Source organism: Festucalex cinctus, chromosome 21 (assembly GCF_051991245.1).
Source record: "Festucalex cinctus isolate MCC-2025b chromosome 21, RoL_Fcin_1.0, whole genome shotgun sequence".
Classification (NCBI taxonomy): Eukaryota; Metazoa; Chordata; class Actinopteri; order Syngnathiformes; family Syngnathidae; genus Festucalex; species Festucalex cinctus.
In genome coordinates, this window is record NC_135431.1 from 7920305 (window position 1) to 7934260 (window position 13956).

At 38.4% G+C, this 13956-nt stretch overlaps 1 protein-coding gene across 30 annotated transcripts in view; it reads right to left on the reverse strand.

Annotated features, from left to right (window-relative positions):
• The window catches only part of nrxn3b (neurexin 3b), a 326421-nt gene that overhangs the window by 239759 nt on the left and 72706 nt on the right, over nucleotides 1-13956 (reverse strand). For 13 of the 30 annotated variants that reach the window (XR_013281104.1, XR_013281102.1, XR_013281103.1 and 10 more), the window contains exons 6-8: nucleotides 12843-12887; nucleotides 10726-10887; nucleotides 504-942 (exon numbers count right to left, since the gene is read on the reverse strand). Coding sequence is in view for 26 of the 30 variants with exons in the window: in XM_077509903.1 (XP_077366029.1) it covers nucleotides 504-942; nucleotides 10726-10887; nucleotides 12843-12887 (646 nt within the window). In the remaining 4 variants the exon portion in view is untranslated. The remainder of the gene's footprint in view (nucleotides 1-503; nucleotides 943-10725; nucleotides 10888-12842; nucleotides 12888-13956) is intronic. The other 17 variants (XR_013281105.1, XM_077509908.1, XM_077509905.1 and 14 more) reach the window with 2 other exon arrangements.

Here is a 13956-nt window from a genome sequence, read left to right on the forward strand (position 1 = left end):
GGAGTGCGATTTATTATTGCAATAAATCAGCAACAAAGTTAATGTTGAGAGGATTTTGTTGTCGTTATGAAGATGTGATGCAAGCAGATGAAAGTATTCGGGACACAGGTGGACGTAACGAGTGCATACAAGCCTGTTATTGATTATTGATTTGTGTTTCCATTAAAGAGATACTTCATTTATTTATTCATTATTAATTATTTTTCATGTACAATTAGTACCTTTAAAAACACATTTAGCAACTTTCTGTCGACTGAAAATGACATCACAAGGGCTCAGGTAACTCATAAATATACAGTATATGTCAATTTTGGCATGCGGCGTTTCTGTACGTTGTGCGAAAGGTATTGAAACTGAAGATTTTGACAAATGCATTCACAACATGTTTACAAATGGTCAAATTAAGTTTAAATTTAATTTTAGGTTCATCTTAAAATTGAACTTGAAAGATGAATATCACTTTTTATGAGTATTGTATAGTATCTTCTATAACACTTCCTTACCTGAGCGACCATCTCTTTGGATGTCCACGTGATGCCAGCTGCCTTCATTGACTTTCGCCTGCGTCGCTTTCACCTTAATGGTACCAGAGCCCATGTCCAGCACGAGGTACAGCACCCCATCCAGAAGCTCGACAGCAAAGAAGTCCACCTTGTTGGTCTTCTGCGACTTGGCGTCACGTCTCTCCTGAGGTTTGCCGTGGGTAAACAGTATTAAGCCGTTGGGCTCTGACGTTCGGAAGTCGAAGGAGATCGAGCCAACGCGTTTGGTGTTCCATTTCGGCAAGGCCAGGTAAGAGTCGGGAGTCTCGAAGTTGATGGGGTCGAGGGTCGGGACGTTTTCGCATTTGAAAACCACATCGCCCTGAAGTTTCATCTTTGGGTCAACAATCCGGGCCAGGCGGGACAGTTCCAGGCGGATGTCATTGTTTTTGTACACCACCTAAAAAAAAATAATAAAAAAATGCAATAGTGTCTAGGGATGAAATGATATCCAAACATCAATACAATAATATCACGATATGAAGGTCACGATACGATAATTATCACGATATTGTGGCGATATTTTAAAAAAGGTCACAATATTGTAAAAATAAAAAAAAAAAAGGTTCCCCTTCATCTGACAATTAGCATAGATTTTTAACATAGAAGACCAAAACATCCCCAATAGAAATTAGATTGCACTAATAAACTAGCCACTAGAGGGTGCTCGAACTGCACAAATGGAAATCAACCTGACTTTTTTTTACAGATATGTTCCCTTTAAATATTGTGAACATGACGGCGACGATATTGTGGCAGTTTTAATATCACGATATCACGATATTGCCCTTATCGTTACATCCCTAATAGTGTCACAGTCTGACTATTTTACCAGCTGCTTACATTTTGACCGAAATTGTAGTTATTTACTATTTGAAGCTCAATCTGCTCTAAATGAAAAGCAGATTGAACGCAAACATTTGGCTATATTATATTGTATTGAACTGTCAATATTGTATGTAATGCTAGTAAAACTCGGCCAGCTCAACAAGACTTGATAAGAGCGAGCCCGCGGAGGATACACTCAATATCACCACTATTTGCCCACAGTAAATTTGCCAAACGCCCTCATCCATAAATGTATGGAATCTTTACATTACACTCAAATGCAACAAAATATCACAAAAAAAAATCAGCACAGTAGATTATCATTGGAATGCACTGAGGTGGAAAATTTGTCTCGCCCCTTTTTTTGTGAAGGAAGACAGGCTTTTCCTGGTATATAGGGCAGTGTGCGTGTGTGTGGGTGTGTGTCGGAAACGGCAATAGCGTCACAGCTGTCAGCAAACAGATTTTACTGCTGCTGGATTACTGATAATCCTGGAAGATTTGACATGAAATCGGCACAGGTGACCCAAACGCAAAGGAGGAATAGATAGAGAAGCAAAGCGAAGAGAAACAGGCAAAGCGGAGAATGAAGGCGGTAGATATCAAATTTTAGAAAAAGATTGACCAAAAAAAAAAAAAAAAAGAGAGAATAAAATGGTGCGATTTCAAGGATTAAATGCTTTAAAACCAGTTGCATGCCATTTGTGTTTAAAATATGCTTTTGTGCAACATAAACAATGATGTAGCTGTCAGTACACTTAAGAAACACAATTAATCTCCTGAACATGGCATGCAACAAGTAATCAACACACTTTGTGGAGCACCAAATCTACCGCACAATACTAATGAAAAGATGACAGGATTATTGCAAATTTTGCATATGGGCAGAACATAAACATGATTTATTCTCTTGTCTAATTTTGTACAAATATTTTGACATGCAAAAAAAAACAACAACAAAAAAACATGATTTCCATGACATGACATAAATGAACAGTACTTTGAACAACACAACCATTCAAAGGTGGTTTCATAAAATTACACTCTAAAAATGCGAGCAGCTTCCTTACTGCGTAAAATGCGAGCAGATCGAACCATCATTAAGATTGCACGACACTCTCTCTCTGAAACACTTTTTTTTTTTTTTTTTAAAGTTCTGACGCAAAATACCTAACCTTCCACTTTCGGCAAGCTTTAAGTCTACTCTTGGGCAAAAGAAGAAACTGAATAATGCATGAAAAGAAAAAAAAAAAAGGAGTGGAGAAGTTTTAATGTGGCTCATTTGCAATGCGGAAACTATTGTGATGGTCACTGCATTCTGCAGAAGCTAAAAAGAAAAAAAAAACTTGGTAGGTAATAATGTAATAACTAATGAACTCAAACAATAAGCTTTAATCAGGCGGCCAGATTGTGTAAGTGATTTTGAATGCTTCTTTTCTGCTGCACTTTTGATTAAAGTGATTGAATTGGTATTATAAAAGATGGAGTGAGTACTGCAGCCATGTGAACTTCATCTTATCCTTTGTTATGGGCCGGCCAAGTTTTCCTACGCCATCCTTTGACCTATCAGCGATCTTATGGGGCCCATTCATAATGCAGGGGAGTGTAATGACTCCATAAAGCCAAGATCCCCCATCTCTGCCCTAGGATGGCATATTGATTCGGCAAGGGAAAGCAGAAAGGGCGGGGCATACAAACACACAAGCAGGCACACTGTTATATACACGTTTAGAGTCTCTCCCTAATTTACTTCAGCTCAGTGTTCGTGTCCTCACAGGCCCCAAACTACAGCTGCTGTCAGATGCTGATGTAGCACCAATGCTAATGAAGAAACAGGAGGATTCCACTTAAGTGGTGTGAAGATACAAATAAGGTGCTCAGAAGACTTTGTAGAGGGAATTTATTTAGCTTTGTGTTTTGGCTCTTAGCTAACATGCACTTACAGAACAGGCTAAAGGGTCCATTTTAACAATAAAGCATAACAAAAATCAGAAAGTGCAGATGAACATCCATCCACTTTTACTTCTTCTTCTATGGAATGTAAGAGGACATTTTCAAAATGAGCCTGTTCTTAATAATTGTATGCACTTTTCAGGGGTCTTACACCAACAACAGTCGGTAGTCATGGGAACTTCCATAACAAGGGTTTACTGTGCATTAACCCAGCACGATTGCACTTTGATCTAAAATACAAAGTGAGAATTTATTAAGTGCAGTAAGCAGTGGTAATTTCGCCAAACAAAAATTAAACAAAAATATTTTTGTCAACACATATTTTTCATCAGACGCAAACTAGACAAGACTAGACTAAACTCCTATTAATTTAACTCTTTCACTATCAGCCATTTTAGAAAATTTCAAAATGTTCAATACCGACGCGATATTACGTTCAATAATTATATAGAAGCCGAATCTACCAAATGACAGAATAGAATACCTTTTGCCCCCAGTAGAAAAATGTAGGTTTGCCAAAATACAGCCATCTTTCCCATGTACTATGAAACTGTGTTTATTTCGTATAAAATGGGGCAATGATGTCATCTACCGGCGGGTAGATTTGTCATGTTTCATTGTAATTTCATACACCTTGAGCCCATTGAAAAGAGATACAATGCTGCCATCTGTTGGCCATAGTTAATGGGTGTTTTTGGTTTCACACCTCATTGACCAGGCAGCGCTGCACTGCCCATTGATGGAAAAAAAAAAAAAAAAAAAAAAAAAAAAATACGTAGTTGACGTCAATTAACGTTTATGGCGGCATTCATTAGGATTTTAGCAGACGTCATTAAACGTTTTTGGCGGTCAAACAGTTAACATCCTAACATGGGTTACGGTAGGTAATTCGGACTTGTAGCCAAGTGGACTAAGGACTTAGGCTGAAGTCAGAAACTCACATCACCCTCTGTTTGGCCCTCCAGAAATTAAAAACACTTAAAAAAAAATAGGACAGGGTTACATTTGCATTTATATCTGAGGGGAAAAAATGCAAAATGTGGTGACTAACGCAAACGTGATGAAAGCAGTGCTCCTTTCAAATACCAAATGCTCTTGTCCTCGTCTCTGTCTTCTGCAAACTGACAACTCACCCGCATCAGACTCCTGCTATACGTTTTATTCTATACCCCACTTGAATTTCAATACCTCCTGTCCTCACATTCATTCCCTTCCCGCTCACATGTCCTCTTCTTGATGTCTGATGACAGCGCATGCTCTGCCACCCCCGTAGTCTGACACACGTTGCCACTCCACAGCTCTGGAACCATCAACGGGTGCCCCGAGACACCCCAAGGATGTGCCGGATGGCGTGCGGGAGGAAGGGCTTCGCACAAGGCGCTGACAGCACGCCGCGGAAAACATCAGGCTGACTGGCGAGCGGCTGCCCACTGGCCTTGCTTTTCACGTGACACGGCTGCGCCTCACGTGGCGGAGCATGAGCGATGGGCGGAGCCTCTGTGAGTATTGTGCATGGATGACATCCCCGGTAGCCTACAGGGGCTCTGAACAAGAGGGGTTGTGACGGCGCCGCGCATTATCTCTTGTTGGCGGACATTGGCAAAGCAAGGTAGCCACATACTGCGGCAAAACATGTCAACATCAATGTTTTCTTTGGAAGGTTTCAAAGGGATGCAATTTATGTTCTTGCGCTGGGGATAAGGGATCAATAGACCCTCTGTGATCTCAACAGCAGGAACTGGACTAAATTGTTCCCTCATTATCCGGAGAGATGGAATCGCGAGAGAGAAGATGGAAAACAAATACTGTGTAGTGTGGTAAAAATGTGTATATATTAGGGGTGGGACTCTTTGTTTCATGATTTGATTCCAATTTTTGTGTCTGCTTTTCGATTCAAAATTTGAATGACAATGATTTCTGCTTCAATTTATAGATGAGCAAATAATTGTCACGATCTACTCCAGTCTAACTCGCTAATGCTAATTAACGCGCAACTCGCTGCACTTTTATCCCTCAAAAAGAACGGCTATTCATACAAAACGCTTCACGGATTTATCGAGAAGCATCTTACCATTACTCACGGGCAACTTTTATTGGCAAAATTTCATCGGGACTTTTTCCTTCTACTCTCTAATGTGGCGACAACTTAACAGTGTATCAGAGCGCGCGTAACTACACTGCCAAATTGTGTACAACAGCACTCCCAATAAAGACACACACAAAGAAAGACACAACAGTATAAAAATATGTCAATCAAATGAGAGTCCTGATTCTTATGAGAACCGATTTTTTTGGCACACCCCTAGTATGCGCTATACTGTATAATTTGCATCCTCCTGGTTAGCAGATGGCGTCATGCCTGCTCGATGGCGCAACGTATGAGGGAGCGTTGAGGGCCACAAAAGTACTACCACTGTCACGCCAAATGGTGAATCACCTCCATGATCCTGTCCAAGCGTGTCACGCTCTCAAGGGCCAAGGCATCGCTGGGTCACACTCACTCTCAAAATGTTGCGGCTACATATGCACATGCAGCGACAACAACAACATGAAATGGTTGGTTTTCAAGTGGGTATCTGCCTTTTTTTGCTGCACTAGAAATAATGGAATTCTGATGAAAATGAATTGAGAGCTATGATGGTAAAAGTTCATGCATAATATGTCAGTCATAGGCGGTTTTACTGGGTGGCAAATGGTGGCAAGCTGCCACCTTTCCTAAATGCCTTACCGCTCCAGTTGCCACCTCTACTGATCGAAATTAATCCATAAATTCTAAACTTAAAAACATTCATCTAAAATGAACTAGAGCTGTAAAACGATTACATTTTCTTTTAACCAGATTAATCACATTTTAGAATTGTGATTAATCACGCCTAATCAATTAATTAAAAAGGCTTTCTATCAACATTTTTTGCCCACCAAATTTGAAAAGCACCTATTATGTGTTAAATCTTTCAACATTTAATGTTATGACGTCTTCAACACTTCTTGATCCACTGCACGCCCTCATCCTCTTCTTTTTCTAATAACTTAATATTACTTGCCTAATTTAGTAGTGGTGTCACTATCAAATATTTTTTAGAAATGATTAATCTATTCAGTCGACTCATATCGACTATTCTGATTCATTTTAATTTTGCATTAATGTGTTTTAAAAAAAAAGATTTTTTTTTTCCTGATTACTGTTTATTAACCAGTCATTGATGTTTATTTCACACTTAGTAGAGTACTCGTATAATCATTAAAAAAAGCGGGGAATTGATTTTGTACAATGTTACCAGTTCGGTCATTGTTTTCCAAAGCAAAAAATAAATAAAAATACCAGATGTTTGTAAATGTCTTATTTTTATTAAACACAGAAGATAATCAGTCTACTTTCCTGAAGACTACATAAATCAGTGAACAATTACTGTTGATATGCTAAAATCAGAGGATTTGGACAATTTTTAACTTAAAAATGGCTCCAAGCGATTACGTAATTATGAAAATAGTTGTTGATTAATTTAATAATCGATTACTGTACAGTGGTGCTCTCATTGTCAGACAGTGTGAAAGGAGTATTAGCTCCTTCTCCTGTATTTACAACCATTTTATAGACAAATGATCCTATTGATGGTCGGAGCAACGACAATGACAACATGTAACCGTATGATGCACATAACCCAGGTGCCTATTTTATACTGATTTTGTAGATCAATTTAATACTTTTAAATTATATATAGTAGCGAAGCAATGGACTTTTTTTTTTTTGGTTACATAAAACAAAGTAAAAGCCAATATGTGTTTTTGTATTTTTCTTTAGCATATTACCATCTCCTAATTTTACTCATCTGATTTCACTGTCTTCAACATTCTAAAAAGTGTTTGATACCTGTGAAGAGTGAAAAATGTATGAATAGTTTCATAGTATTCATCATGCAACTATGCACAAAAACAGCCAAAAATGTGAAGGCCACAGTATACTACCTTCAATTTAAGCTACGCCATCGTTTATAAAAAATATGAGGAATGCTGGCACAAGCTGCAAAGTTTAATCATTTAATTATGAATGAATCATGAAGCATTGTGCCAATCGTCTGATTAGTCGTGTCAAGAAACAATCGAGGCAAAATAGAGTTCACTAACTGGATGCAGCCAGCTCAGGTTGATTCGGTCTCTCAACTTGTTTTTGCTTTAAAGAACTGCATCACTTATTGGAAGTTCAGAATCTGTGGATCGTTCGCTCTTTCCATTTTCAATTTATAATGAAATATTAAGTATTCAGTAGGTAAGTTATTTGGCTGAGATAAAAAATACAAAATGGAAAAATGGACCACAGGTCTGAAATTAATTTTAATATTTAATTGGTCAGGTTTACGTGATCCGAAAGTTTGTAATGAGCATCAAAAAAGGTACATACTGACACTACATGCTACATACTAGCCGACCACGACTACAGTATGTAAGTATGTGTTTTCAAGACAATTATGAAGGATACTGTACCAAAACTTAGACCGTTTATTGCATTTATAACTGCACATCCAAATGTTAAGTGCTGGAACAACATCTTTCACAAATATGCTACATTATTGTAGCTGGAGTGTTAACATCATTTCTATACATTTCATATACACCAATTTTCCCAAACCTGCCTTGAACCCAATTTCTTCATTCAGCCTAAAATCTTAATTAATTCAGACCCAAAAACGTGTAAATACATTTTTTAATACTTTGTCCTTCACTCCCAAAAACGTTTAAATACGTTTTTTATGCAAGAGCATACAGAAGGCTGTGATACAGCTTCTGACATAAAAGAGGTGGCTTAAAGCAATGGCAGTTATTACAAAAAACGTCCAGCAGGTGGCAGCATAGTATAAGAGATCAGCCAGCTCTTTTTGGCAGTGTTTTCGCCAGGAATGTGAATATCGAAGAAACTTAGCTATATTCTAATGCTAATTGCTGCAAAATGAAAACATAGAAATATACGTTTTTCTTTTTCACTGATGAAAGAAAAGACTCTAATCTTTCTTTTGGTAGGTTCCATATTTTATAGCAATAGAACACAATATTCTGTGGGCCTTGCAAAATCAATCAAAATCCAGTACAACAGCCGGAAGTGAAGGGGGTCGCTTCGGTGAAAATGGCTGGGAGTGAATGAGTTAAGGGCTTTAACATTTAAGCACTCTTCCACTTTCAAGACTGATCCATTTCAATAACATTTTTACAGAATATTTTTCAAACTTGTTCAGTCTGTTCTTCTGAGCTTTTCAAAATGTTCTCCTTTTTAAATGAGTGAAACTTGCAATTATTTGAGCAAAAACCACCGTGCTTCAAGATATATTACATGCACCTGCACAATATAATGAGACCAAAATCTATGCAAGAGTCGTACTGATTTTATTTTATTATTTTTAATTTTGGATACAACCATAGTAATGTTTCCTCTTGATGTACAATATTAGCTGGTAGATAAATGTTAGTCAAAGTAAGGTATTTCCTCAAATATTGCTCCCAAGTTCAATTTTGAATTGACAGCGTTGCGGTTTTATTTTAACAAGCATCATAGTTTTGCATATTACTTTTTTTTTTTTCCTGTCAGTGTTGTATTTCTATGTAAAGACAAAACATTCAAATCAGCCGCTAAACATGCAGGTATATTTGGAAATGTTCACACATTTGTTTGAAAGGCAAACAGACTGAGAGAAGAGCAGCACCCAAAGCCACTCAGTCGAAACACAAAACCAAACGATGCAGACAAGGTGACTTTCTCAGCTTAATTCTGCAATGTGTGTATGCCTGTGTGTGCGTCTGTGTCAGTGCAACCACAAATAATGATAATGTGACAGGCACAGTGGTGATTTGATACAGGCCAGACAATTCTTGGGAACGTGGGACTGACTGGCACAAACATAATACAAACATGCTATGGTGATTATACAGTTTCATGTATAGTTAAAAGAACAGCTTTAGGCTAATGTGTTTCTATAGCATATACATTTTCATTTGTGTGCCACATACAGAAAAACTGAAAGCTGCAAGGATCACTTTTAAATTATTTAGCTTTCATTTATTAAACTTTTTTTTTTTTGAACTGATACATAGCAGCTTTCGTTTAAAGCAAATAGTTTAGGATTTTCAAGACTTTGGGGTGGCCTCGGCCCTTTATCATACTAGACTAGATCCAGCCCTGTAAGGAACAGTGACCTAAGTCTTTGCCGATGAAGAAAAACTTTACAATATATAAATTAGTAGTAGTAGTAGCACCTATTTTTTTTCTTCTCACTCTGCCCGCCTCCACCCTTATTTTATAACCAACTTTGTAGGCCATGTCAAATGCCATTTTTAGTATATGCTGTAGGCCGCTGAGAAATGGCTGGCGGGCCGCAAATGGCCCCCGCGCCGTTGTTACATTCTTTACTGTCAAGATTAACTCATTCAAACCCAAAAACGTGTAAAAATGTTTTTTTTTTTCGCTTTTTTTTTGTTTGTTTTTTTACTACTTTGTCCTTCACTCCCAAACACGTGTTTACGTGTTTGTTTGTTTTTGCACCAGAACTTGGATGCAGCTTCTAACATGAAGTGGAGTTTTAAAGCAATGGTAGTTATTTAAAAAATAAAATAAAATGCCAGCAGGTGGCAGCAGAGTATAGGAGATCAGCCAGAGCCATGTTGCAACAAGCTCTTTTTGCCAGTGTTTTCACCAGGAATGTGAATATTGACGAAATTTAGCTATATTCTAATGCTAATTGCTGCGAAACGGAAATAGATATAAATATACTTTTTTTTTTCCCGACGAAAGAAGAGACTCTAATCTTTCTTTTGGTAGGTTCCATGTTTTTATAGCAATAGAACACAATATTCTGTGGGCCTTGCAAAAATCAGTCAAAATCTAGTAAAACAGCCGGATGAATACCTTAATGTGCATGATTCTTGATGTGTTTGTAATACAGTACGTGATAACTCGCATATATCCCAAACCACTTTTGAGATATTTTCATCAACAGCGACTGTATTTATTTCACATTGTTGCCCACTGGGAGATGCTTCTGCAGCACACTCAAGCTGATGCTGCAAATTACATTTGACACGAGTAATTTATACATACTGTCGCAAGCAAATGTGACGAATTATTTTAATGCAGAAATGGGGAATGTTTGATCCTCCCTGAGTGAACTCAGCAGATTTAATTGACAAAGTAATTTTATTCACTTCCCTTTGTGCCTTTCATGTCGGAAAACAACAAATCACATTTAAAACATCTGCTCAGGGTCAGACTCTGAACGTAGATTGGAATACTACATTGTCAATTTATGGACTTTGAATGTTTGAGCACGATTGTTGTTTCAAAACCAACATCCCACACAGTGCTAAATTAGTCACGGACATTTTGTAAATGTTTGAAACGAGGTGAAGGTTCTCCTACCTCTTTGAGGCAGCCCATGAAATTGTTGCTAACTGGAGATCCAGGAAGGTCTGCAGTGCTGGGGCTACCACCCACATAGAAGAAATCGTCAGAGCCCAGCATGGTGTAGTCTTCCTGGGTGTAGCCAGTGGTGGTGAGGATCCCATCAACGGATATAGTCACCTGTTGAGGGGTAACACATAGCCAATGCCGAACCATTACAACCTGGGATATGATGTAGGGCGTAATGTAGTTTTAAAACACATCTCCTTCCTTGGTCTGCATTTGAAATGAGTCGTTTGGACGTTGGTTTTTCATAGAATCCTTGTGTTACCCGATCGTTTTGGACCAGACAGCGTTTTGATTTGGGTAATGGATTTTTAGTCATAGGATTCACAGGACAGGTAAAGAAAATATGGCACAGGCATATTTTCTTTATCTTTGATGGGGGTAAGAAAATGGATCGTAGGTTTGGTTCTGATACTTTAGGTTGGGGGAGGGTTAGTACAATGTTCAAACCAAGGACAAATTGAGGACACTTGTCTTAGGTTTAGGGATTTGTCTTGTAATTGCAGACGCACATATACAGTTAACACACACACACACAAATTCTCCCGCACGCTCCTCTCTCTTGCAGACATTGTCATATATACGCACACGCATGCAAAACAAAGGGGACTTTTTCACACCACACCAATTTGCAAACCCAGGCCAACACTGTTAGAAAATAAATGAGACACATTTAATTGGACATGTAAGGGAGTAATTGAATGGTGCCATACGAAGCTTGAGCAGACCACACGAGGTGCAGAGTCTCATGCACATTCAAGACCAAGGCCCATATTCAAATCTTTTCTCAGAATCGCAGCTGCTGATCTCAGATCAGGTTTAGCTCAGGTGACATGATTTAAAGGAGAAGTCAACCCATTTTTTTAACAATAATATGCTCTATGAAGCCCCACTAGTCTAAATATGTTTTTCTGTTTAATATTGTGGTAGTGGAATATGAGTTAAGGAGAAAAATCCAACTCGGGGGCGGCCATTTTGTCACATGCTGTCGACTGAAGATGACAGCAGTTGCTCAGGTCTCAGATAACATCCAATCACAGCGCAGCTTCAGAAAACAGTTGAGCTGTGACTGGTCGTTGCCTGAGTCCTGAGCAACATTGATGTCATCTTCCGACGACGGCAAGTGACAAAATGGCCGCCCCCTATGATGGAAAAAAACAAATGGATTTTGCTTCATAAGTCATATTCCACAATATTAATAATATTAATCAGAATGTCATGTTTAGACTAGTGAGGTCATATACAACATATTATTGTCAAAAAATGTTTCAGGTTGACTTCCACTTTGTCACATGATCAGACCAATAATCCCGGATCAGTATGCATATTCGTCAAAATGTTGTGCCTATGGACCCAGGGGTAAGGCGATAAGGGTTAGATAAGACGCAAATGTTCACCACCAGCATGCTACAAAAACACACAGGGAGGGCAAAATGGGTGAAAGTGATGTATGAGGGGTGTGTGAATGAATTATTGTGTTAGTGGTTATTTGGGGTTGCATGAATTATGACGTGAATGAAGTCTGGGCATGCCATGCGCCATAGTGAGTTGGAAACAACTGTCAGAGCTCCCGCAATAAAGGTTCAGCGTTTCCAGTTTTAAGTAGTTTTCTGTTTTTAGGGCTCGGTGTTGAGGTCACCATCTTTGCTGGGATTGTGGAAAGCTTCTGTCAGTTCTGGACGACAGTCCTCACAAAAAATGGGGACTTTTTGTGTGAACAAATAAAAGGAAAAAGTAAGTTGCCCTGGCAAAAGGCAAAGTAGTCAATTTTGTTTTTATTTGAAATCTGCAGAAATGTGAGAGAAAAAAAAGGGGAAAAAAAACCAACAAAAAAGTAAAAGCTAAAGTGAAAAAAACAGGATGGGGGAATTGTGAGGTAAATAAGAAGGTTGTTGGCAGGTCAGGGAGGAAATTGAGAAGTGAAGAAAGAATTGCCTGGTAATACAAACCCATCTCCTCATTTTTTGATAAGAGTGTCTAGGATGGAACTCAAAAAGAACGAATAAAAGAAGAGAGGGGGAGGGAACACACGGCAAACCCAAAAAAAAGACAATAAGAATGATATCTACCAGACAATGTAGTTTGTTTACCATAGCGTGTCCAATGCCTGATTGCTTTCCAGAAAAAAGGGGAAGAAAGGAAATCAAAAGAATAGTGAACAAAAAATGTTGTTAATAAGGATGGACAGAAATAAAATAAAACCAATGATGAAGAATTAGGATGCTCGTTAGTACATTAGTTAGTTAGATCTTGGTTAGTAAAACATGACTTGTAACATGGATGAGTTAGTACTGCGGTGAATAAACACTACATGATTTGTAAGAAAATTATCTGATGGAGCAAAGGGCCAGCTTGTCCTAATCACATTTCCTATAATCAGTTCTCTGCTAGAAAACACAGACACCAGCGCTGGAAACCTTGGATTTAAAGATAAAAAAATTGTGCAGCATAGCACAAATCCATACAGAACCTGTAGTGTTTTTTTTCACCCTGGATTTTACAGTGGCTTTCAAAGTGGAAAGAAAATGATAGTGAAAAGCAAGGGCAGAATAGAGAACCTCAAGAAGCAAAAAAAAAGCAGCCATCAGCTTTTAGCGTCTAACCCCCTACACTGGGAACATTTACAACTTTATCTGTGCTATAGCGCACTAACCCGTGGCGCTACAGTTTACTGCACAAGTCGGGAAATCAGCACTTACTGTATTTGTACTCTTTGCTATACTATCTCGCCTTGCAGACACAACTATTGACAAACCCCGGTTGCATAGCTAACACTATTTCAACACTTCAGCAATATTGATTCATACGACAGTGGAACTTTACAATTAATCCTCTGCAGGCTACTGTTTTTGAGAAAGAAAAAGAAAAATCACATAGAAAATTCTTGCCAATAAATTGTTGCCCAAGATCTGCTTCTCAAGCAGCTAACTTCCCGCAATCAATATTTTTTCAGCACGGGGATCGAACCTGCACCTGCCGGTTTGGGAGCGCAGAGTGCTACCATCGAGCATTAAAAAAAACCTCTGGGCCGCCGACACAGCTCAGCACTTTATTTAAACGCTTAAGATTTTAAAAAATAATAATAATAACTATGCAATCTACCAATAGTACCTTTGTGATTGACTGGTTGATCAAAATCGACGAATTGAGCACCCCTGACATAGGACATACTGTAAAAAAATG